The sequence below is a fragment of the Patiria miniata genome, unplaced genomic scaffold (assembly GCF_015706575.1).
Source record: "Patiria miniata isolate m_02_andy unplaced genomic scaffold, ASM1570657v1 HiC_scaffold_8, whole genome shotgun sequence".
Taxonomy (NCBI): Eukaryota; Metazoa; Echinodermata; class Asteroidea; order Valvatida; family Asterinidae; genus Patiria; species Patiria miniata.
The window spans coordinates 6,528,490-6,552,899 of NW_024037075.1; the positions used below are offsets into that span (position 1 = coordinate 6,528,490).

The window sequence follows — 24,410 nt, forward strand, 5'->3', positions numbered from 1 at the left end:
AATTATAAGGTTCCAAGGTAACAGGGACAGGAAAACATTCACATTTTGGACCCTAATTTATAGAATGATGTAGATGAGAGTTTAAAATCATTGTATAAAGGAGATAAACACAAAAGACTCAGCATAGATAATCCTGAGATTTCTGATTACCGACCTCTTCCGAGTGGTGACTCTGGCACGTTTCCCTTGCCTTTGCGCTTCTCTGGTTTGACCTCCTTGTACATGACCTGGTTGCGCTTCTTGGTACCCGGGTTGGGGGCGTACCCGATGAATTGCACCACCTTCATGGAGCGCAGGATCTCAGGGTCAATGGGCGGGGCTTGCCTGCAATAAATATTCATAGGACGATGTGGGTGGGGCTAGTCTGCAGTTGATTTAAGTGGATTATATGGGTAGAACTCAACCTCGTCCCAAGTGCTTACTTTATTTCCAACGTTGTTCCAATAGTAAACCCTGGATAGGAAACTTCCTTCCTGCATCCTGATTCGATACCGCAATTGGCTAGAAATGGATTTATATCGTGTACTTGGTGTTGTTATTCACCGTCGTGCAGTACGTTTTTTCACGATCATTCGTCCACGCCTTCTCGAAAATGCCTATTCATTTCCTTTCCAGTTTGTTAATATTAATATGAAATGTGATACTGCATGTTGTCTCGTTAAGATCGTAACAGTTTATTTAAAATGAAATCATGTTTTCGTAACTCACGCCATGATCGCGCTGCGACGAATTGATTCTGTTTTTACCCCAGACACCGCATACAAAAACAAACGCAAATGTAACGCACAGGCAGGCACCAGACTACTCCTAATTTGCATACGTGTTCAAAAATCTTGCACATGCAAATGATCCAATACCAGGGTGAGAGAGCAGGTAGTGGTGGGCGCGTACTGCTCGACACCCTGGGGACGAGGTTGGGTGGAACTAGCCTGCATGACATATTCATAGGAGAATGTGGGTGGGGCATTTCTGCATGTGATATTCATTGCATTATATAGGCCGGACTTGCCTGCATAAAATATTCATAGGAGAAAGTGGGTGGGGCTAGTCTGCAGGTTATACGATCTGTATTTTTGTTGTTTTTTTACCTGACCACAGGATAGCAGTACTCTGCTGGCCAATCAGACAGGAGTGGCCCCTCACTGTAAGGCATTGGGACGCATGAGTAGGAGGCAAACTCATTACTGATGGACAGTGGTGGATGATGCTCCGGCTGAAGAAATATCACCAAGATTATATTAGAAAAGTTCATTAAAGGCACATAAGAACATTGGTAATTACTGGGAAATGGACCTACAGATTAACAAGATCAACCCTTGCTCAAAGTGAAGATAGGACTGGTACCAAACACCCTGTGAAATTATTCTGTCTGAAATGGCATCATTCGGAAGAAAACACTCATTGGCCCACGGGCACACTTTTTTTTTATGTGCATTGGCAATGCAATACGGTTAGGGGACCCAAACAAATTGTGCATACGTTTTCTCTGTGTTTCTCCATATGTATAGTATCCACTGAGCTGAAACTTCCAAGTAGTTAGTTGTTTATATGCACCCTTCTAAAGATTTTTTTAGCATTCTGTTGAGTCATTTTTGTGGTTTGTGGATATTCTAATAGGCAGATTGTTTTTTTTAGTGAATGATGGATTGGATTCCAGGTTTGCAACTTGATTATTGTGATGAATTTTTAGCTTGACACTTTGTGAGATCATGAATAAGTGGGTGTGGACAAAGAAGCGGTCGCTCACAAAGATGAGTCAAAATTTGTTTTCCAATCTGAAGGATTGAAAGAATCGTTTCGTTTTACGTACTGGATGAGCAAATTCTGTCTCTCTTGGAAAAGCATTGAAGGTCACCTCCTCTGAATCAGTCCACTGATGAACATACCCTATGAACAACAAAATTCAAAAAATAATTGAAAGCATTTTCAGTAATGTAAGTAAAGTCTGTCACAAGCCAATATGGCCCATCAGGACAGCGTTTATCTCCGGTTTCCTATGTATGAAACGACTGAGAATATATCTGTTTCTCTGGATGGGATGCCAGTTCATCGCAGGTTACTCCCCAGCTAATACCGGTACCCATATAAAGTCCTGGGTGGAGAGAGGCAAGTGGGGGGTGAAGTGGCTTGCCCAAGGACACGGCTGGATTCGAACCCCCTGACCCCGATCATAAGTCACAAACCCTAACCTCTAGGCCACACTCCCCAACTTGAAATGATAGAGCTTGACGCTGAATCAAAATAAAAAATGAAAACCAAATCTAACTCTCCCAACTTGGTACAAGCACAAATTTATTTGCCTTACCAAAATTATACATACAGGCATACATATCAAACACAATTCTAAAACCTGGTACAAGTGCATCATTGATTTTAAACTGTGCAATGTGCGACTTTGCTGAAACCATTACGTTAGTTAAATTACAGGGCTGTGCAATTTTGTATTATGTAGTATTTTTCGATTATTCTAACTTGGACTTGATCAAATAATTTATGCGCTGATCAAGTTTAACATGCGCCAGCCTATATTGGCTGCTGACTTGGATCTGCGTGTGGCTGCACTTGTTGAAAATTGACATAGAGCTTATTAAAACAATAGAAAGCAGAGGTAGCAGAATGGCTCGCAGTAGATGCTGACTTGTGAAGGACGCAACATGGTCAAGCCAAAGGCATGTCAAGGCGCCTTAGGCAGTCACCATACGATCCATGTCTGATCACGGAGCACAGCCAGATTGAAAATGTTGATTTTTGTGAAGGAAGGAAAACCGGAGAACCCGGAGAAAAACCCTTGTGGCACAGGACAGAATCAACGAACAACTCTACTCACATATGACTTGAGCCGGGAATCGAACCTGGACCACAATGGTCAGAAGAGTGCGCTTTACCCACTGCGCTACCCATGACAGCAGATATGCAAGTAGATGAGCCCAATTCCGAGCCCTGCCCGAGCCCCTACTATAACTTGTGCTTGCACCAAACAACAGCCACCAAGTAAACTATTGTTAAACTCCTCTCCAATCCAAACCATACCTCCAGAGTCCCCAAAAGCGATGGCCTTGTAGTTGCTTGAGACATCCACAGCGAGGGTCATGTCCCCTGCGATGTTGACCTGATAGAGAAGCATGGCCTCGGGAGTCACCAGACCACCGGGGTCAAGTAGCTGAAACTCACCGGTCTGTTCAGGAAAATAAATATACTATTATCAGGTCAAATTTAATGGAGAATTTGCACTGGGTAAATTCAAGGCTGGCCTTATAAGTGAAGTTGTTACGACAAATCAAAGTTAGACGAATGACACGTACTGACAAAATTTGACATCGTGTTAAAATATAAATGTGACCAGATCTGATGAACTTAATATTGTTCAGGACAGTTTTTCAATTTTCAACACCGTGTACTCATACTGGTTATACTAACAATACTAATTTGGAGGATAATCATCCTTACTTGCAGTCGAGAAGCTGAATTGCAAAGGATCCGGCTACAATGTGGTGGAGCCGAAGGCATGTAAAGGTGCCTTAGGCAGCTACTATATGACCAATGTCTGACCGCGGAGCACAGCCAGAGATCGAAAGTGTTGATATTTGTGGAGGGAGGAAAACCGGAGAGCCAGAGAAAACCCCTTGTGACACAGTAGAGAATCAACAAACAACTCTACTCACATATGGTCCGAGACAGGAATTGAACTCTGGCCACAGTGGTTAGAGGCAAGCGCTTTGCGTACTAGCCACCCATGCCACTTGGTTCAAGCGCGTATGGCATAATGTATGCACAACTTAGTTGTTTCTGAATGTGCACAAACCCCATCAGGCACCGTAGGCGGCGCGCCCATTCCAGTGTCCCTCCAAGTGTTCTCCCCTAACTCTTCCTTTGCAACTGTTGAGGGGGTACTTATTTTAATGTTGAACAAAGAAATTGACTGGAGCTGGGTTTGAACCTGCAACCTCCGGATTTCTGTTCCGGTGCTCTACCAACTGAGCTATCCAGCCCTATGTTGGCAGTCCCCCATTTTGTCAATGTCTTTGTTCAAGGGGCACTAGTCAGAAGCCATAAACCTGTATATGCCATGTAGCCAGGGATCACACCCAAAGTCACGATGCTAACGACATTAGCAATGTTGCAAACCCAGGAAATAGCAAATTGGGATTACTCGGACAGGATACAGCTTTTTATTACAATTTTTTTTGGGGGGGCGGGGGTACTTGTGCAGAGTCCATAGACCACCATTTGTACAGGATTTCTACAGAATACAACTTCAGAAGTTTCAGACACTTCCTTCCACTTACACCTGGAATATTGTTAACAAGTCAGGTGTGTTTACAAACACAAATGCCCCGCAACCGTGACTGTTTCCATGACATAACACCACTCTAACATCAACTTACATGTACCTTGGTCAAATGGAACGTTCATTGACAGCATTAGTGTCTTCTGTAGGTTTTATATGAATTAATCCCTAATCCCTATGATCTCAGAATAAATACAAGATTTCTATTGTTTTAGCCACTGTGACCTTGACCCTTGACCTTTCGACCCCCAATGCGATAGGCTCCTTAGGATTGCCAAGGACAATCCACAAACCAAATTTGAAGTTCATATGTAAAGTATATCTCAAGTTATCATGCTGACAAAATTTCTTTTGTTTTTGCCACTGTGACCTTGACCCTTGACCTTTTGGCCCCAAATGCAAAAGGGTTCTTGGGATTACCAAGGACAATCCACAAACCAAATTTGAAGTTCATATGTTAAGTATTTCTCAAGTTATCGCACTGACAAAATTTCTTTTGTTTTAGTCACTGTGACCTTGACTCTTGACCTTTCGGCCCCAAATGCAAAAGGGTTCTTGGGATTACCAAGAACAATACACAAACCAAATTTGAAGTTCATATGTAAAGTATTTCTCAAGTTATCGCGCTGACAAAATTTCTTTTGTTTTTGGTCACTGTGACCTTGACCCTTGACCTTTCGGCCCCAAATGCAAAAGGGTTGTTAGGATTACCAAGAACAATACACAAACCAAATTTGAAGTTCATATGTTAAGTATTTCTCAAGTTATCGCGCTGACAAGATTTGTCCGGACGGACACACACACACACCCACCCACCCACTCATTCTCAAATTTGTATCCTTGTGGAGACATTCCTTTGTTCTCGTGTAGTAAAGTGTTCAATTTTGAAAGTGAAGTTTCAAAATGCTCTTATTTTAACCAGAATTAGTTTCCTTGGCTGAAATTTGGACTTAATATCCCTTTTCTAAAACTCTTTCATTTGCGACAGATCAACCCACCTTGGAAATTCCTAGTTTTTGAGTAAAACCCATATATCTATTTCGTGAAAACCTTGTGGAGACCTATTCATCTATAGAAATTGCCCTGTGGAGACCTTTACAATGTTTTGTTCCCTATTGTGTGTGTGTCTCCACAAGGACACGAATTTGTAGTCACCCACCCACCCACCCACCCACACACCCACTAACACACACACCCACCCACCCACGGAAGGACAAGGCGGAAACAGTATGCCCCTTCGGCTTCGCCGCGGGGCATAAAAATGTCCCCATACCTGACTGACCACCACAATCCTATTGGAGTAAGTGGGTACATAGCGCAGGTACCAAGGCTCTATGGGGATGTGCAGTGGGTTCATAGGTCGCATGGTGCGTAGGTCATACACCATCAGGAAACGATCAAGTGATAAGCCTCCATTCCTGGTTAAGAAGGAACAATCAAACGAGGGAAATGTGTTAAAAACGTACAATTCTGTACTGAATATATGCATTCAGCATTGTTTTGGGGGGGCATTTTCCATGTATGTATTACTGAACCCATTAGTTCCTGTATCACCCAAAACTGCCCTGCCTATTACTCCCTGCACCGCCCCAAACTGCCCGAGCACCCTATGGTTTTATGGATTTTTCAGAGAGTAAAACAATGTAATACAATGTAGTACAGGTTATAAAGGGTTAAATCGACCTATTCAAAAACTTTTTTTAAGTTGTATTTAATTGATATCTTTATTTACATCTTCATAGCCAGAATCAATGCCCTTTAAAGGAATACACTCTTCTACAGTGAACCCAAAAATATAGAACTACCTTGCTTTAGTGACAATTCAATGAGAATTTGCATAAAATGAAAACAAATTATTTTACTTTTGGGCAGTCATTCTATATGATTAATGTACAGGATGCATGAAACGTGCAATTACGCCTTTCAACGTTTACCCAACAGCACCTGTAAATACACTGTGTTTATTTACTGGTGAATCCATGCAAAAAAAACCGACTCAGGTGGTTTCATGAAGTACTATAAGTAAAAAGAAAGGTGGTTTGGGGTGATACAGGGACAAATGGGCTTAAAACCCATCTGCTGAGTGATTGTGCTCTAAAATAAAGTCCTATTTGCTTTAATTTTTTAATTACGCCAACATTTTTGGTAAAAAAATTCATATATTACAAGTTCCTCATTCAAACATAGCCAAGTAATGTGGTGAGTGTCCCTTTAGCCTGACTTGAACTATTGACACCTGAAAATTGTAGCCAAACACCAGCCCCTTGACAAGAACCACATGTTTGTGTAATACAATCTTTATCGTGAGTCTAGCCGGCCTTGCTGCACATATGTGATGCGATCAAGCTACATGAGTCGTTTGTCGACCCTAGTAAAAAAAAAAATTATCACAGATTTCAAAAGAGCACAATCTTAGTATTACTGCTGTGAAAACCGCATGCTGATACCATCTTTAGTTCAAAAATTATGGAAGACAAAACACCAAGAGATGTGATGAAGTGATGTGATGAAGTGGCCTGTATCTCAACATAAAATTTCCCGACAAACGACTCATTTAGCTTGATCGCATCACATGTAGCACGATATTTGACAGAGTGAACCCCCCTCTTTTGTGTTGGTCACTGTGTTACCAGAATCTAAGGAATTCTTTTGAGACATCTAGGGGGGATGTGTTAGGTAACAATGGTCTAGGGTGTCTATAGGGTATAGGGAGATTGGGCGGGGGTGCCCTTCTGTCACATATTGTGCTGGGCATATTGCTGCAGGGCATGGATAATCAATCATCCTGTCAACAAGACTAGTCTGCAAGCTCAAATAATGGCTGTTTGCAGTGGGTCTGACCTCTATAGCATGTAGACAGCACATGGTAACATGGATTTTGACCCTATTTCCTATTCAAACTTGTTCTGTAGCTTACAGTATGACCATGGAACAGTAGGTGTAAAAAGCGATAGTGAGGCAAAGGAATTTAATAAAACACATTCTCCACAAAATGTAAAAAAAAAAAAATTCTGTGCAACGTGTTTTACCTTTCGCCGTATCCGCAAGTGACGAGTTGGTTTCCGTGGACGTCAAAATCAGAGAGCGTGCCTGAGTGTGGATCCAGGACATGCTCCACCTTCAGGTTCCTCAGGTCCCGAAGGTGAACCTTCAAGAGAAAAATGGAATGGTTGAATATTAGTTCACTCTAAGTAATAAATGAAGTTATAAACTATTTAATAATTGTTGTGGTCGTCGCTCCGTGGGCCGGCCAAGGTTGCGCTGGGTGGACAACATCCGAGAATGGTCAGGGTGTGATACCACTGAACTGAAAGCAGCAACACTGGAAAGACGGGCTGTGGTGGAAGCAGAACCAGTGATCCCAACTGTGTATAATTTGAGGAGACCACGGGCAAATGCCTAACGAATGAATGATGTCTAGCCTTAATCCTGCCCAGCTCACATTTCAGAGCCTCCTTGCAGCTCACTGCCACCACGGAATGAAAACATTCTATAAATTTCCCTAACCTTTCCACTGGTGTCCCCGCAGCAGATGAAGTTGGTTCCGTGCCTCATGATTGCCACGCCGGGGTCCTGGGCGGTGAAAGTAGCCACCTCGCGCCCCTCCATCAGGTCAAACTCCACCAGGAGGGTCTGATGACCCCCCATCAGCAGGTGGGTACCGTTGTAGATCAGCATGCACTGCATATCCTGCAAGGACTCTCCACTGGGGGGACAAATGTATAAGACACGCAAACTTAATCTCATTATAAGCATCTTGAGACAAGTACACGTACATCATGACCCAATCTTCACCACGCTAATTAGAGCCCATTCGAAATGGTATGCATACAGGATACGCATGCACCTCGGAAAAGTGGCGTGTTTAATCACCACTTTGTGTGGTTATTTTATCTGGCAGCGATTGTGTAGTTACGAGCCCCTCTTTAGTTTGGGTCAAATTTGGTCAAAGTCTAGGGTGTTTTTTTCCCAGAATTCCAAAATTACTATCTCAAACCTAGAACAGACTTTCCTTAATTCTAATGACACCGTTTTTAGTCATTTTGAACCATTGCTTGCAGTAGAAAATGCGATTTTTTTACGCATTACTGTTACTGCACTCTACCAACGGCTATCCAGCCCTATGTTGGTGGTTCCCCATTATGTCAGTGTCTGTGTTCAAGGAGCGCTAATCAGAAGCCATAAACCCATATATGCCATGTACATGTAGCCTGGGATCACACCCAAAGTCATGATGCTAGCAACATTAGCAATGCTGCAAACCTGGCAAATAGCAAATGGGGATCACTCAGAGAGGAAACAGCTTTTTGTTACAAGTTTTCAAATAAACCACAAGTCCATCATACTCCATCAATATTTAGTCACGCCAGGCCTTCTGAACCAAGTTCCCCAAAATCCACCAAAATGAAGGGATGGACTTGGATGGAGTTGGGGTGGTTAGGGTTAAAGTGTAAATTACCGATAATCAAACACCCGCAGACCCTGCCTGGCATGGCAGTGAAGGCTGTCGCTGGTTAGACCCAACACTCCATCGTCAAACGTCGTGATTTGTCGTATCTCCCTCGATGCGTGCATCTGAAATGATGTGTACTTCTGCATTTGGGTGCCGTAGTAGGAGGTCACATGACCCTGTGTTATAAACGGACAGATATAGTAACAGTAAGTCAATATGACAATTCATGAGAGCATAATAAACAGTTTGGGTAGATTATTTATAATTTTTTTTCCCAAAAAATGTAGCAGATGTCATAGTACTAAGTACTAGGAGCAACTTTTCACCGTCTCTGCGCAGTCTTACTTCACACAGTTGGCCATAAATACAAAAAATTTATTCTAAGACAAAAGTGCCATTCTGGATAACTAAAGAACTTCAAATAAGCCTCTCCTGAAATAAAAGATCATCATAAGGCCTCATCATGTCGAGTAATAAGCCTTTGGCTCGGCCATTATCTGTGTCCAGGCCCCTAGCCAGTTTTAAATGTACTTGTTTATAAAACCGGCCAAGCACATATTTATTCCCATTCATAAATACCTTCTGGTCAAAAAGTCAAAACAAGTCATTCTCAAATTTCCAACGATTTTGTTCAACAATTTTACTTCATGTTATGTGAAACACCCGTTTAGCCATATTTATGGTATGTGCCGCATGCATGCAGTGCTAAAAATCTACTAATATGGAAATTGGCAAGCGCAGCGCATACTGCGCCGAATGTAGCTGTGTTTAACTGGTGGTTACTCACATGATGGACTCTCGACCAAAAGGAATTGGTAAACTGTCTCATGTATTCATGAATAAGGGAATAAATCTGTGCTTGGGAGGTGTTAAACACTATGTTTAAGAATGCTGATAATTACCTGAGACGAACGTTTTGGTCAAAATATCTAAACTTTTCGGTCCAAAAGTCAAAACAGGTCAAAAAATACATATTTCCAGGCTGGAGTGTCCGCTCGCGAGTAAGGCGTAAACAACTTTTATGAAGATTGGCGCACGCGTCGTGCGTACTGCGCGATGACGTGCATCTATGCAGCTGTGGTGAGTGCGTTGTGAATTAAGGACTATGATACACTGGCTCACTGGTAGTATTGCGCATGCCTACGTGAGGATTGTGAACGTTCAACCAATAAAACGGTAAAAGGCACTGGATTTTATAGGAGTCCAAACTTCATGTGACGCTGGAGAAGTGTTTAAGACCAGCCAGCCATGTCTTTATCATCAGTTTAAGACCGGCCACGCGAGGGGCTCTCGACCAACGGGAATTAGTAAACTGTCTCAGGTATTTATGAATGACCATTAAAGAATCTGGTGCTAGTTTTATAATATAAACCAGCTAGACAAGAATCAGTTCTCATAACACAAAAGCGCGCACAAGTTTTACTGGCCAAACTCAAAACTGCCCAATGAAATGAGTGAATCAGCTTATGAATATGCATTAGGTGTTATAAAGTACCATGGGCCAAGTCCAAAATACTCAGCTACGGCTTGCAATTTCACATGCCCCTATGGGAAGCGATGGAAGCCGCTTCCCATACAAGTGTGTTTTACTGTAAGCCAAGTAGCCAAGTAATTCAGACGTAGCCATACCCCCTGGTTTCCCATCCAGAGCAGTTCCTCCTGCCTGTCAAAGGCCACCGCAGACACCCCAAAGTGGTCCCCACCGTCTGCCATCAGGCTGTGCAGTTCCCTGTAGGAGCCGGGTATGGGTAGTGGAGGGCCTGACCAAATATGAGGAGAACATACAAAGGCTGATTAGAATATTTAAAGACATATAGGAACATTGGTAACTACCCGGAAACACTACCACTTTGGTAAGTAAAACCTTGCTTAAAGGGAATATACATCATTTGCTTTTGCTGTAATTTTCAGAAATGGATGGAATTGGGGGGTTTGAAATATATAGCAAATATAGTTACACTGACTTTTTTGAGGTTTTGGGTTCAAAAATGCTATAAAAACCAAGAAAAACAATCATTTTCCTGTAGTCTGGTTCCCTGACTCCATTTAAGAAGAAAGAGCAGTTTACATACATTGGGGAATTGTAAGGTCAGGGAACCAGTCTAGCTGGCTTGTACCCGTTCATAGGTGTGTAATCGATTACAAACAAGTGCGATGGTCAATTGGGGCCAGTATTTGAAAAAAAGCCAGTTTTTTCCAACGCTGATCGGCCGATCAGCTTTGGAAATTGATACAAAAATACCGCTTTTCTTGAAAATGACAGTATACCAGGTGCCATGATTTTACAGGATGCTTTACACTGTCATTCACTAACAGTCCAGCAAGGTATTTCAAAATGATTTGGTAGTTTTATTTTTTGATGTTTGCAAATGTTGTATTTTCCCTTTAAAACGAAGATAGGACTAGTCCTAAATACCCTGTGAATATGTTCTGCCTGAAACGCCATCACTTGAAAGAAAATTTAAGGTGGTTTAAAACAGTGTGTTTTAAAAAGCTTGGTGGTCGAGTGGTAAGAGGTCTGCACTAGATAGCAGGAGGTGGTGGGTTCGAGTCCCACCGGAGTAAGCTTTTGAATTTTTCATGCAAGCCCTCGGACAATGATATAAAAATACATCGGTGACGGGCAAAACCCGATATAAAATGTCATCTGTCACAGCAGAATCTATGTAACTTTTGTGGGCACGTGTGGTAGAGCACAGGATTCATGATCGTGAGGTTGTGGGTTCAAGCCCCGCCGTGGCCATGCGTGTTGTGCCCTTGAGTAAGGTGTTAAATGGGTATCAGCATTATTCAATGCTGGGAAGGTAACAGACTCGCTGTGGAGGAGGTGTGGCGATCCCCCCACAGCAGCATATGAGTCTGGCCCAATCGCTAATGAAAGAGAGATGGGCACCCCGTTCCTGTGAACACAGGTTCGTCCCCTTTATGTAACTTTTAAAACATTACAATACATAACCATGGCAACAGGAGCAACAGATTTTCTAAAAGTGTTAATGACGATATTTGATACCTTCTGCATATTCTTCCACAATAGGGGCGTGGCCATCCTCTCCCACATACCCCTCCACAGGAATGGTCCCTTCCAGGTATTCAGTGGCTGGGTACTGCTCACCAGAATGAGGCTGGAATTCCATGGTCCAGGAACGAGATGAAACCTGGTTACAAAGTCAATCTGGTATTCCGGAGGGAGAGTGCATTAATTAATTACTAAAAAAAAAACAGATCTAAGGGCCAATCATATTTATAGGATCATTTGCATTTCGGCCTACAAGTTACCTACCGAATTATCAATAAGCTTACTTGGATTAAAGATGGTACTAGTACTAAACACCCTGTGATTTTGTTTTGCCTGGCTTACTGTCATTATGTCACGTAACCAGGGTTTTATTTGCCCGTTGGAAAATAAATTCATGTTTCGCTTATAAATTCACAGACCATAATTTTGTGGTAATAGGTAGACAGGATTCCCCCCCCCCCCAGGCCATCTGCCCTCCAGAAAATGCAAAAGCAGGGGGTGGGAGAAGGGAGGGGGAGGGGAACACACCATCTTCTGGACACTATGGCCACTAGTTGGCACTCTTCAACCCTGCAAATTTGCTAACAGACACACAATTTTTTCCGACAGAATGATTTCGCTGTCCCGATTTCACTTTTCGGAAAGAATTCCATGTTATGGCCATCAATTATTTTGCCCTGCAATGACTTATCAACCATCAAAAGCGATAACTTGTCCTAAAAAGCCAAAATTAGCAGGGAAAATATTGAAGCATTTACTGAGAAAACACTTAGAATTTTTCAGACAAGTCTCATTGGGTTTGTGCACAGGGTGTCAAGTGATGTCCAGGTATGGAATTCTTTCCAGCTTTTCAAATCTCTAGCCCGTTGCAATCTGCCACTCTGCAGGTCCCTGACCAGAAAACAAGTTTGGCGGAAAGAATGTAGTATCATGACACCACTTCAGTTCCCAGTCCTCCGTTATTAAAAAAAACCCATGGTGGTAGCTTGAGTTACCTCAGCCCTACATTTTATCATTGGGTTGTCCTGTAGGCCTGGAGGAGATTGTCCACATAGACTAGCATCTCTAAAAATTGAACTCCAAAATGTGCCATTTTTGTCTCTGTGACACACTAATTCCCCTTGGCACCTCAAGGAGAAATAGTATGGCACGGGGACAAAATGGCACATTTTGGAAATGGAATTCAATTTTGAGAGATGTTAGTCCATGTTGACAATTTCCTCCAGCCCTATAGGACAACCATAGGGTTGAGGTAACTCCAGCCACCATGGGGGGGGGGGGGGAGTGAGAAAAAAATCAATAATAACAGCTTTAATTTAATTCAAATCATCGCAGTTAAACGAGTATAGAAGCATAGACAATTTTCTTTTCTTGTTATATGAATTATTTCCCCTTTAACCACATTTAATTTAACATATATAAGGTGTTTCACGGTAATAGGCGCCATCTTGCAGACGGGGCAATTTTACACGCGTTGCTGTGTACGCATCGTCAATGGAAAACTTTGGCGCTTCCAAGTCATCATGTGTTCATTCCAAAATGTGCCTATGTCGAGCAACATGTGTTCTTTTTGCCCTGTGAACAAGATGGCGCACATGTGAAAATGCTTATAAAATTATGCCATGCAGTGTTGTTTAAATAACATTGCACAAAATTCATAAATTGCGCACGTAATATTCCCATGCAATCTTAAGAATGAGCGCTCATTATTAAGATTGCATGCTCATTCTTAAGAATGCGCGCTCATTCTTAAAATTGCGCATGTTGCAAGAAAGCGCACTGCCACTGCACAACAGGGATCGACAGCAAAATGCAAATAGGCGCTAGCCTACCCCCCCCCCCCCCAAATAAAATAATTACAAAAAATGTTGAATAAATATAAAATAAACCAATAGCTCCATGGACTAACCAAAAAAGAACACTCAATTAAAGCATGCCTCATCTTGATCATCGAATCATTTCTTGAACCATTATGCTTGAACCCAACTGCCCCAAAATGTATGAATTTCTTACCGAATCTCAGCGTGTAAATCGGCGAGACAGATTGTTTTCGTCTGTATACTCCAGCGGCACATGCGCCCTCTACGTCAATCCGGAAGAAGATTATATTATAGAGTAGACTCGCTTCATTCAGTCCTGATCCTTTGCCGTTATTCGTCCTACTTCGAGGGAAACAAGTTCTATATCTTCGCAAACTGTACCACCTTTGCTTAGATTTTCCTGCTTTTGTTCATAATAACATCAGTAGCCTTAGTGTGTACTACAAAGATGAGACGCGCCAAAGGAATAGGCGCTATAAATAAACAGAAATTGGCACAGGTAAAATACATTTTTTGGAGGTGGATTTGCGAGATGCAATGCCACTTTGCCAGTGCAGTGAGATTAGAAAATGCACTGTAAATGCGCTGAACAGAACTGACCGCGCTACTGCTGGGCAGTGCACTTGGGGAGGGGGGGGGGGGGTGTTTTGAGGATCCTGGTAACTTGATCATTGATGTATTGATGTTATTGTTACATTTTTCACGTATAAAATCCAGTGATTGTATGTTGCAGGTGTTACTGTTAATCTCTGGAGAGTGGAGTATTTGTTTAACAATAATATTGTTCACACATTCTTAAGCAGATTTGCTACAGACATGCGTTTGTTGTACCCCCGCTCCGTGGAGCCCCAAAGTTCTAGGGGTACATTTGTTGGCCGTGATGGTGGCTTTGCACTTTGTGCAGAAAAGAATACATCCTTTGGCTTTAGTAAATCAGATTTGAAGTCCCTTTTTCAAAACAATCCTCCAGAACCGTCAATAAAAAGAAACAGTGATTGATGGATGTCAGAAGGATCGACTGGCAGTGGCATGATGATCAACCATTAGTGCAGTGCATTTGGAAGATAGATCCCCAATGGCGCTGACAAAAAATTCACTTTCAAATTTTGCTTTCAGAATCACACGTAGATTTAGTTTGCTGTACTCCAAATTACCCAGGTTTTCTTTGGCAACAATGCAAACAATTGCCTGAATGATGTACATCTTTTTTCATATTTTTAAATTTGATTGATTTTATTTGTTTCTTGTAGATCAAATTTTGCACAGTCTTTTTTTGTAAAGTTCAGGTACACCTTAGAATTACATTTTACAAAAAGTTCTCTTTTTATTTTAAATATAAACCAAAGAGTAATCTAATTTTTGTCAGAAATATACATATCACGTTTTTGGTTTTCATTAATCGGTGCTGTTGAAGTCTTCCATATATTAAAGTTCCATCTCTACATCCTCTGCAGGCCAAGTATAAAGACAAGGGCAGTGAGATTGCGGAGGACCAGCTGAGCCAGATGTCTAAGATGCTGGAAGCCTTCCGCACTAACCTGGAAGAGTTTGCCTCTAGTCACAAGAATGACATCCGTCGCAACCCGGAGTTCCGCATGCAGTTCCAGGAAATGTGTGCCACGATTGGGGTGGACCCGCTGGCTTGTGAGTGGCCGTGTTCTAGTCAAATCCATCACAAGTAAATCACAAGTCCAGCCGCAAGTCCAGTCGCAAGTAACTGGGAATGAACAATAATAGGGGTGTGCATAGGAACCGGGTACCCCGCCACTGATGTCAGGAACCGGTTCCAGGTTATGGGATCGGGTACCCGTAACCAACCTTACAAATTACTAAGTACTGGTAACTTCTCAAACAATGGAAAAAAATGGTTTTGAATGCCATTCGCGGGGAATTTTCAAAGGAAAATCGGGCTGCATGGGAAGCCAAAACAGATTTCTTGTTATGTGCATTTTAACACATTTGGAAAGATTCCCATATCTGGCTATCAGTAATTTTTCCTTTAAGTGACCTATCGGCCATCAGAAAGTGATAATATGTCCTAAAAAGTCAAAATTAGCAGGGACATATTTTTAATTTTTACTGAGAAAACACTTAGAAATTTTCAGACCAGTCCCATAGGGTTTGTGCACAGGGTGACAAGTGATGGCCAGATATGGGAATCTTTCCACACGTTTTTGTGATTCTGAGAAAATCTGGAGGAAACTCAACATTTCGGATAGTATGCTCTGTTCGTCAACAGCTGTTCCACTCGTAATACCCGACTAGTCGAGAGTTGATCTCAATATTTATATCAAATTTAATGAGGTTCTTGAGTATAAACATGCATTTTTTCCCTTGATGTTCTTTCAGCCAGCAAAGGATTTTGGTCTGAAATGCTTGGCGTCGGTGATTTCTACTACGAGCTTGGGGTGCAGATCATTGAGGTGTGCATTGCGACACAGCATCGCAACGGGGGCTTGCTGAGCCTGGAGGAACTACTGAGGAAAGTCAGAGCGACGCGGGGGAGAACGAAACAGGCACAGGATGTCAGTCTGTAAGTGGGAAGGGCCATCAACGGAGCAAGACTATTGGTTTGACCTAGTGTTGATTAAAGGGATAATATCATGATAGAGGAGTTATAAACATGTGGTTTAAAACCGAGGAAGGGCCTGGCCGCCTATAATGGCCTAGCCGCCAATACTGGCCTGAGCCGAACACGAGAGGTATTATCATAGACCAGGCCCTACCCGGTTGTAAACATCAGGTTTATAACTGCTTCATCACACTATAATCCCCATTCATAATACCTTTTCAATCAAAAGCCATAAAAAGTCAAAAAGGTCACAAAATCTAGCGATTTTGTTCTAGGCACTTCTATTGTGGCCACTTCTATGGTGTGCGACGTGAGCACGATACGGTCAACATCAGGCCTTATATCGCGATCATATCAGTGGTTCTCAAGCAGCTGGCAGTAGCCGGCACTTCCTGCTTGCATGTGGCACGGAGCAATATTAAATACCGGACTTAAATGTCGCTGACCAGTGTTTAGATGGCATGGGTAAACTAGTCTCAGGTATTTATGTATTCACTGTGGTTTAGCTTGTGCGTGAGAATTAGCCTTACCCCTCTATGGTATTTTGGCTAGAAACAGTGCCTAATGCATCAACATGCTACACTTTTCAAAGGGAGAAGCCTGCTCAGTGTAACAAGGTCAAACAGCTAAAAACTCTCAGGCCAAACTGCCTCAGACTGTTTGCCAACTGCAGCCGGATACTTGGAGTTCACTGTAGGATACTGTTAGTAATTTTACGCTGCAGCCGAAAGTGCCCAATCAAAAATTGCGTATCGAGCATAAAGGCTCATTTTCATTTTGATACACAAAAAAAGTACATTTTCAAGTTCTATTTCATTAGGAAACATCATCAAAATCCAATTTAAAATTGCTTTTTACTAGAAAAGTCATTCTATTAAAAATAAGTTGTTTTTTAAATGTCTCAAAACACTTTTCTCTTATACTGAGCATCCTAAATTTTCTGCCATCTTTTTTCTCAACATTAATTTTAGTATCGGTTGTCTAATTATTTTAATTCCATTTACAGAGACGACCTGATGAGAGCCATTAAGAAGTTGCGTATCCTAGGCAACGGTTTTGCCCTGCACAGACTTCAAGATGGCCGCTACATAGTGCAGTCTGTCCCCGCAGAACTCAACATGGACCACACGAATGTACTGAATCTAGCAGAGGTACATGTAGCCCTATATTACTTTGTTCCAAGAATTCTATATTTGCATCTTGGTTAAGCCTTTGGTGACTGGAACAGATACAAATGGTCAGATAGAAATGACTATAGCAGCTAAGATGTTATCAAGTCAATCACAAGTCAGTCAGTGTCAAGTAAAGTCACAAGTTATGTAAATGAATTGGGGCCAAGGCATTCCCTTTACTTTCATTTGATCAACTCATTACAATTCTCGTAAACGGCCCACATTTTCGATTTTTAAGCTCTGGCAGGAGCTTCTACATGTCACTTGGTGGTCGGTCTGTCGGTCTGTCTTCTATCTGTCTGTCCCTGAAAATTGACCAAAAATATTTGACCAAAAATAATAGACTAATTGACTAAATGCCATGCCGTCGTCAGTAAATGCACTCTTGACGAAAGTTTTCAGAACACGGGCTTTGTTTTTATTGATGCGCATGCGCGTCTATTTTGCATATGAAGTGAGACATTCCGGAACCGGGCCAGAGTTTATTGTGCACTCGCACTTGTTTTTTAACAACACAATGTTGATGATCATTAAAATTGATCAGTTTACGTAAAGAAGAAATTCTTCATAACAGTACACGACAAACTTGTCACATTTAATTTATTTAGACATTCTCCATGTGCAAAGATGGATAGATTTTCAATTTTAGACAAGAAGTAAAATTGATTCTTATTAATCCATGGAAATTGATTTTACTCTTCTTTGAACAGGGTTCAGGTTATGCATCTTTCTCGATGTTGAAACAGCAGTTGAAATGGGATGATGATAGAGCACATCTTGTTATGGTGAGTCTAGGTAGTCACAAAGTAGGATGCATCATGGTGATTTGATAGACACAGTCTGGGTCTGTGTGTGTCAAAAGAAGAGGATGTTTAACTGAAACGGATTAGTAAACTACTGATTGCATTTTTGTTTTTACCATAAAGGCATATACGATCATTTGTATTTATCCCAACAGTAGCCTACCGATTTATTAACAAAACTCACTTGGATTAAAGGTTGTACTGGTACTAAATACCCCAAGAAATTATTGCATCTGGGTTGCTGTCAATTGGGAGAAATCTAGCAATGTAGGTGATTTCCAACGATCAGTCAATTGACTGATTTTTGAAAATAAAGACTCCTATGGATGAAATCATGTTTCCTGATCAAAAGGTTGTGCATGGTTTTTCACTGTTTACCCAAAAAGTGTAATATCCACTGAGCTGAAAGTTCAGCAGGTTAGGTTTTGAACGTTCTGCTTTGGATTTTGAGTGGTGTTATTATTAGAAACAAACAAAATGCATGAAAAGCAAATGATCCTATATGCTTTTAAGTTTGCAAAATCTTTGTCCTGGAACTTTCAAGACCTCATAAGGGACCCAAACACCCAAGTAAAGTATTAATAATTGGGATCTACCTTCCTCAATCCTGCATATTCTCCAAAATCCTTGTGGATTTTTAAGGATCCTAGTGGGTAAGGGTACATGTAGATATTTACACTTTTCTCTATTTGACACAAAAATAATGTCAGGATTTTTCCCTCTTGGTTTTTTTGGACAGGATCGTATGGTGCAGGAGGGACTGGTGTGGGTAGACGACCAGAACAAAGGAGAGCGTTTATACTGGTTCCCGGGCCTCTTCCCTGACACAACGTGATCAAGTCAAGACAGCAAAGTGGCCCTTGACCATGGATATTATAACAAAGAACAGTACTGTACTGAAAATCTAATGACCAGTCACCACAAAATGAGCTTTAAGTTGGAAATTGCCATTTTGCAGTACAGTGGGGCAGTGCCAACATTTGAAGGGGTGGTCAATTGTTTTTGTTTCCAGGTAAACCTTCATCTGTATTAAAGTCCTGTGCTACCTTTCTCCAATGTTTTTGTTCAGTCAAAAAACCTTTAAACCTATTTCATCCCGTCTTATGGAGTGTAAAAAGTGGACAACCATATTTTCTCATTTTCTGCTAGTAGAATTTTAGGTTTTTTAAAATGGCAACACCGGATTTTAAAAATGTAAAATTTTCTGCCAGCAGAAATTTGGATTTTACTTTGAGGACTTTCTCGGCGCCTCAAAAGTGGAAAACCTAAAAGTCTACCAGCAGAAAGTGGGAAAATACAGTTGTCCACTTTTGATGCTCCATACCGTCTTTTATAAGTTGACTGTTCAATCAAAATATAACTTCAGGATTTTTCAATGCCATTTTCTCGAAAATCAGTTTTACACCTTCAAGTAAGTTGGTGGTCTATATTTCCGTTACTGAACTCAGTACCCTTAATGTTGTATACCATTGGAAAGCTCTTGTTCTGCAGAATCCAGATACATAAATATTTCAAATCTTAAAAAGTCTGACTTCAAGCTCATTTTGTGATGACATCACAATTGTAAACTGACAAAAAAAGGCCAACGGGCAAGTTGCATCAAGTTAATGAAAGTCGTAGAAGCCCAACATTTGGAAGCAGAGTTTCGAGAGATTAGTTATGTTTGTAACAAGCATATGCACCTTTTGGTGTGCATATTGTGGAGAAATGTTCTCAGTCTGTCAAAATCAAACAACTTTCAGTGTACCAGTAATAATTTTTTTTAAAAACAAAATAAGAACAACCGATCCATGTAAAGTAATAGCAACAAGAAACTCCCTCCTACACAGACAGTCCAAAATGCCATCCACTTCCCCTGCCATGCCCTTTAACACAGGCTAGTCACTGACAGTCATGACTAGCCAAATTCAGTCAACAGACAAAAGCAGGAAACTGGTGGGCACAGCCGTCTTATCAATCACCTACAGTCAAAGCATAGTTGTATCAAGTTACATGAACAGTCACAGCCAGTCAATCCTGCTTTATGTAGGCTGGGAGCTCTTAACTGTTATTAAAAACAGTCACTTGATTGATTTTGACTGAAAAGACAACTTTGCACGGAATTTATGTTTGCATAGGAGGATTAATCAAGCAAAATATTCTGAAAATGTCCATTTAACAAAGGAGTATATCAACTGTATTTTTATGTAAATAAAGAAAAATAAACTAAAGTATATTAAATTCTTGTCTCACTTACTTTAAGATTAGTATTCTATTTTTAAACAATATTCACACAAGATTCTTTTTTTTCCACGGAAAGCAATCTGTTGTAAAAGTCATCAGTGTTAATATGAGAAACAGCAAAATTAGTTATTTACGCAATATATCCATCATTGCCACAATGCTGAAATTACTTCTTCAAACTACTCGAAACTGTGGTCAATTTCATGAAGCTTTTTAATTGGCAGAGAAAAAGTTGCTACGTTTTTTTTGCTATGCGCAAAGCAGTTGGGAAACCTGTATTACAGTTTAAAGGTAGAGTGATCATTTGCAACTATCCAAAAAGTAACCCACCAATATTTTTGTGTGAAATATCTTACTTGGTTAAAGATAGTAATGGCACTAAACTCCCTGTGAAATTAGTCCATCTGGCATGCTGTCATTTTGAAGAAATCAACAAAAGAAGGTCATTTTCAAAGATGTGTCAAGTGTCCAAAAAAGGTTATTAGCCAAAATGTTAAGAAATGTGATTGCTCGCTATTGGTTCCCAGGTGATTTGTGCTTAGCACACATATTTGCTGAATCAAAATTTCCTGCTTTATAGCAACTCCATAAAACCACATCGAGATTTCATTCGCGCATGAACCGTGCAACATTTTGATAAACAATACACTTTCAGGTGATCCTAGTACATGTACAAGCAATCTTACAACATCATGAGGTCTTGTTTATAAAAAAAAATCTGTTTACCAATTCCTTGGTCACATGAGATATCAAATTGGCTTATTTGGCCCAAGTTGTGTACATTCCTACCTATAGCTAGTGCGATCTGGGCGACTTGGGTGATCTGATGGGTGACTTGGCAGACCTCATAGGCGAGTTGGGTGACCTTAAAGGTGACCGGGATGCGTACCCTTCTGCCTGATGACCGCTGAACGATGATGAGGATTCAGCGTTGCTGGGCAAAATCTCATCCTCGTCGACCAGTCGGATCCGGTCTTTCAGCAGACCAATCAGCGCCAGTATGTCATTGCAGCTGCGCAGTTTGGTTTCGGCCGAGGCCAGTCTGGTCTCCACCTCTTGAAGTCTTGCATCCACGCTGTTTTCTCTGATGACAAGCGTGTCCAGTTGTTTCTGTAAAGATGAAATGTTATGTGGGGAGTCAGTCATAACATGATGTGTTATGAGAGCAATTGGTTAAGCGCGCGGGGGGGGGGGGGGGGAAGGGGGGTGAAGAGACCAGCCCAAGTGGTATAATAAAGGGAAAAAATATTGCAACCTGATGCCACTTCCTCAGCGGTTGTGTACAAAGTCTATGGAGAGTCAAGAACATTTTCTAAGTATTTCCTAACCAAATGGGAAATGTTTCTCAGTCTCAGATTCATGTCTTATCATCATTTTTGCAATGACTGACCTTCATTGAGATGATATATGAAGAAAAAAGGTGGCGTCAGGTTGCAACATTTTTTTTCCAAAAGTTTAAATGGGCCAACCAGCCGACCGGCCAGCATTGCAAATCCACAGGGTGTTGGACCTTTCTGATACTAGGACCGTACATTCTGTTCTCTTTTTTTCCCAGTTACTTTTCTTTATTTATACAAGATCGGACAATCAGCTTCACTTACTCTCTGGTTGAGTAATTAAAAAGGGCATGGGGGATTGGAGTATATCCAATGCAAAGAATGTTGTATCCCGAAGCTACTTTTTTTCATCATGGAGGTAGGAAAATATGAGGGGAAGGGGAAAGAATGTAGTATCCAGACGCCACTTCAGTGGTTGTGTACAAACTCTGTGGAGAGTCAACTTCAAGAACATTCTCAAAGTATTTCCTAACAAAATTGAAAATGTTGCTCAGTCCCAGATTCATATCTTTTCAACATTTTTGCAAGGACTAACCTTCATTGGGATAATATATGTTGAAAATAGTGGCGTCAGCATGCAACATTCTTTCCCTTAAAAACCCTGCGCAGCATGAGCTGTTTACCTTTAGTTTATCATCGCAGAGGTAACTCTCTTCTCCTTCTAGCGACACCGTCGTCTTCAAGTCCGGTGCGGGAGAAGAACCGGGACTTCCCGCCCATGATTGGCCGTCGACGTCCGGGTCGCCTCTGTCACAAGACACTTTGTCTTTATCCGGACTCTTTCGATCTCTGTCCATTTTTTAAGTGTCTGTGCTGCTTCCATACAGAATGCCCGATGTCGAAGAATTCTCCTGACTTAATCACAGAAACGTGAAGAGAATGAGCGCCGCGCAGTGAACCGCAACAGGTTTTTGTGCACCTTGCTTTCAAAGCGAAAAATGTTTCTTTAGAAACGCTCAACATCTGTTTCAGACTCAAGTTCCAGAGTCGCTACTTAAATTACAGGATGGAATTTTCTTTTCCAAAGTCGCGTCAAAACGACTTATTCCTGAGACTTGTAAACTTCGACGTTTGTAACCATTTAAGGACCGACTTACCCCGACTATTATGCCAACTAAGACCGGTTGTTCCAGTCATTCGGAACAACTCTCAAAAGCGCGTCCGAAAATACCCGCAACATTTGTTTTTACGAGGCTCTATAGCGTCGCCACGGAAACACGAACCGCCATTATTTTTTTCATCATGTTAAAGCTTGGCAACTTAGCTGTATCCCCGGTAAGTATTGGTTTGATTTTCAAAAGGGTTTTGAAATGATTCGTGTTCAAATAAAGGCATGTCAAAAACAAACTCAGCCGATTTCAAGGAAAATCAATCATGCGCATTTATTTTCTAATGTGGAAATGGTTCATCATGTTCATGATGTGACGATCTCGATGCCTTTTACTTTTTGTGTTTCCAATTATTTTCGATCCACGTAGACTGCACCTTAAATGAATACACAAATGTTCTTCGTTTCAAGTTCCATTTTGAAATTCACGTGCAAGTATGTACCTATTCAAAAAGCGCGCTCAAAGTGTGACTTGAGTTTGCATCTGATGTACCGCATCATCGAGTTTCCTTGAAATCGGTTGAGTTTGTTTTCGACATGTCTTTATTTGAACACGAATAATTTTAAAACTCTTTTAAATATCAAACCAATACTCGCCAGGGATAAATTTCAGATTCCAAGCTTTAAAATGGTACGGTAGGTGTTTCCGCGCCGACGCTAGAGCCTCGCAAACAAACAAGTTGCGGGTGTTTTGGGGACGTGCTTAGAGTCTTATAAAAACCAAAATCTCGGGTCGACACGAGTCGCTCCAAAATAGTGGCGTCCCCCTAGCGTGGCGCACTGTTTCCCCCGACTTGTTGACACGCTGTGTTGGCAAACCTCTTTGTTAAATTGTTGATAAGCTTAAAGTTCATTCAATTAAATACTGGTACTTTACTTTAATCATGCTTACTGATAAACCTTTGGGATCAATTCCAGTGTCATGAAATTTTGTCGGAAATTTAACAACGGTGGCGTCCGGAGATTGGTCAAAAACTCGGCCGACTGTTCCCTAACGTGGCGCACTTTATTTTGAACAAATATCTCAGAAATCCCCGATTGAATATTTAAGAATTTCTTTAAAGTTTACATATTCTGACAAACCAATTTTATCACCACTCATTTTCTTATTTTTGGGCGCATTTTGAAAGAGTTCACTGCGCACTTCCAAATAAAATCGGAAAATCGCGCCCAAGTACAATTTCTCTTTTACCTTTGTAACGGGAAGGTAAACTCAAGGTTTACGAACGGGAATGTTTAGAGCTTAATGAGAAATTTGAGGTAACATTTTTGCTCTAGCATAGCAAGGCACTAAAGGCAACAAATCTAAGTGCGCCATGTTAGGAGACACCAACAATACTATTTGGTTCGGATCGATTGTCGAATGCTGTCAGAAACGGGTGAAACTTATAGCAACCAAGCCTCGAATAAATGAACAGATTAAAACAACGAAAAGGAGCCCAGTTTACACTTCTTAGGGACAAATTTCAAATGACGCGAGTAGGGAATGGTAGCGATGGGTGTTTTAATAAGAAAAAAAAAGGCTTACGAGGCGATTCCATGTCACGGTTTGAGATGACTGCGCCAAATTTACGAAAATGGTTAGCAAATCAATGTTCTAATAAGCAAAATCTAGCTG

At 41.2% G+C, this 24,410-nt stretch overlaps 3 protein-coding genes and 1 non-coding gene across 4 annotated transcripts in view; 1 reads left to right on the top strand and 3 right to left on the bottom strand.

Moving 5' to 3' along the window:
- LOC119719278 (PAN2-PAN3 deadenylation complex catalytic subunit PAN2-like) overlaps positions 1-13,855 on the bottom strand; it is a 29,733-nt gene extending 15,878 nt beyond the window's left edge. Inside the window, exons 1-11 of the mRNA XM_038188671.1 lie at positions 13,771-13,855; positions 11,752-11,913; positions 10,371-10,501; positions 8,748-8,917; positions 7,796-7,994; positions 7,318-7,436; positions 5,562-5,706; positions 3,031-3,175; positions 1,811-1,887; positions 1,089-1,213; positions 155-324 (exon numbers count right to left, since the gene is read on the bottom strand). Coding sequence (XP_038044599.1) covers positions 155-324; positions 1,089-1,213; positions 1,811-1,887; positions 3,031-3,175; positions 5,562-5,706; positions 7,318-7,436; positions 7,796-7,994; positions 8,748-8,917; positions 10,371-10,501; positions 11,752-11,875 — 1,405 coding nt within the window. The 5' untranslated portion in view covers positions 11,876-11,913; positions 13,771-13,855. The remainder of the gene's footprint in view (positions 1-154; positions 325-1,088; positions 1,214-1,810; positions 1,888-3,030; positions 3,176-5,561; positions 5,707-7,317; positions 7,437-7,795; positions 7,995-8,747; positions 8,918-10,370; positions 10,502-11,751; positions 11,914-13,770) is intronic.
- Trnas-aga lies at positions 3,917-3,989 on the bottom strand. Its single transcript has one exon. It is a non-coding gene; the product is annotated as a tRNA-Ser (tRNA).
- Positions 13,856-13,903: 48 nt separating the features above from the next.
- On the top strand, positions 13,904-20,015 carry LOC119719279 (vacuolar-sorting protein SNF8-like). The gene is made up of 6 exons (XM_038188672.1): positions 13,904-14,076; positions 15,032-15,221; positions 15,927-16,110; positions 17,156-17,300; positions 18,032-18,106; positions 18,864-20,015. Exons 1-6 carry the CDS (start codon positions 14,026-14,028, stop codon positions 18,957-18,959), a joined length of 741 nt encoding a protein of 246 aa, XP_038044600.1. The 5' UTR covers positions 13,904-14,025; the 3' UTR covers positions 18,960-20,015.
- LOC119719280 lies at positions 17,772-22,538 on the bottom strand. Its single transcript, XM_038188673.1, has 3 exons — positions 22,308-22,538; positions 21,137-21,457; positions 17,772-18,167 (listed from the first exon to the last, which is right to left on the bottom strand). The coding sequence occupies exons 1-2, from the start codon at positions 22,479-22,481 to the stop codon at positions 21,143-21,145; spliced, it is 489 nt and encodes a 162-aa protein (XP_038044601.1). The 5' UTR covers positions 22,482-22,538; the 3' UTR covers positions 17,772-18,167; positions 21,137-21,142.
- Positions 22,539-24,410: the final 1,872 nt, after the last annotated feature.

What these genes read in the sequence shown, in the direction of transcription:
- LOC119719279 (XM_038188672.1), top strand. Translation starts at nt 14,026, where the DNA reads ATGAGACGCGCCAAAGGAATAGGCGCTATAAATAAACAGAAATTGGCA. An exon ending in CAGGCACAGGATGTCAGTCT is followed by an intron (nt 16,111 to 17,155) that starts GTAAGTGGGAAG and finishes TTCCATTTACAG; the next exon opens with AGACGACCTGATGAGAGCCA. An exon ending in ATGTACTGAATCTAGCAGAG is followed by an intron (nt 17,301 to 18,031) that starts GTACATGTAGCC and finishes TTCTTTGAACAG; the next exon opens with GGTTCAGGTTATGCATCTTT.
- LOC119719280 (XM_038188673.1), bottom strand. Translation starts at nt 22,481, where the DNA reads ATGGACAGAGATCGAAAGAGTCCGGATAAAGACAAAGTGTCTTGTGAC. An exon ending in TCTGCGATGATAAACTAAAG is followed by an intron (nt 21,458 to 22,307) that starts GTAAACAGCTCA and finishes TCATCTTTACAG; the next exon opens with AAACAACTGGACACGCTTGT.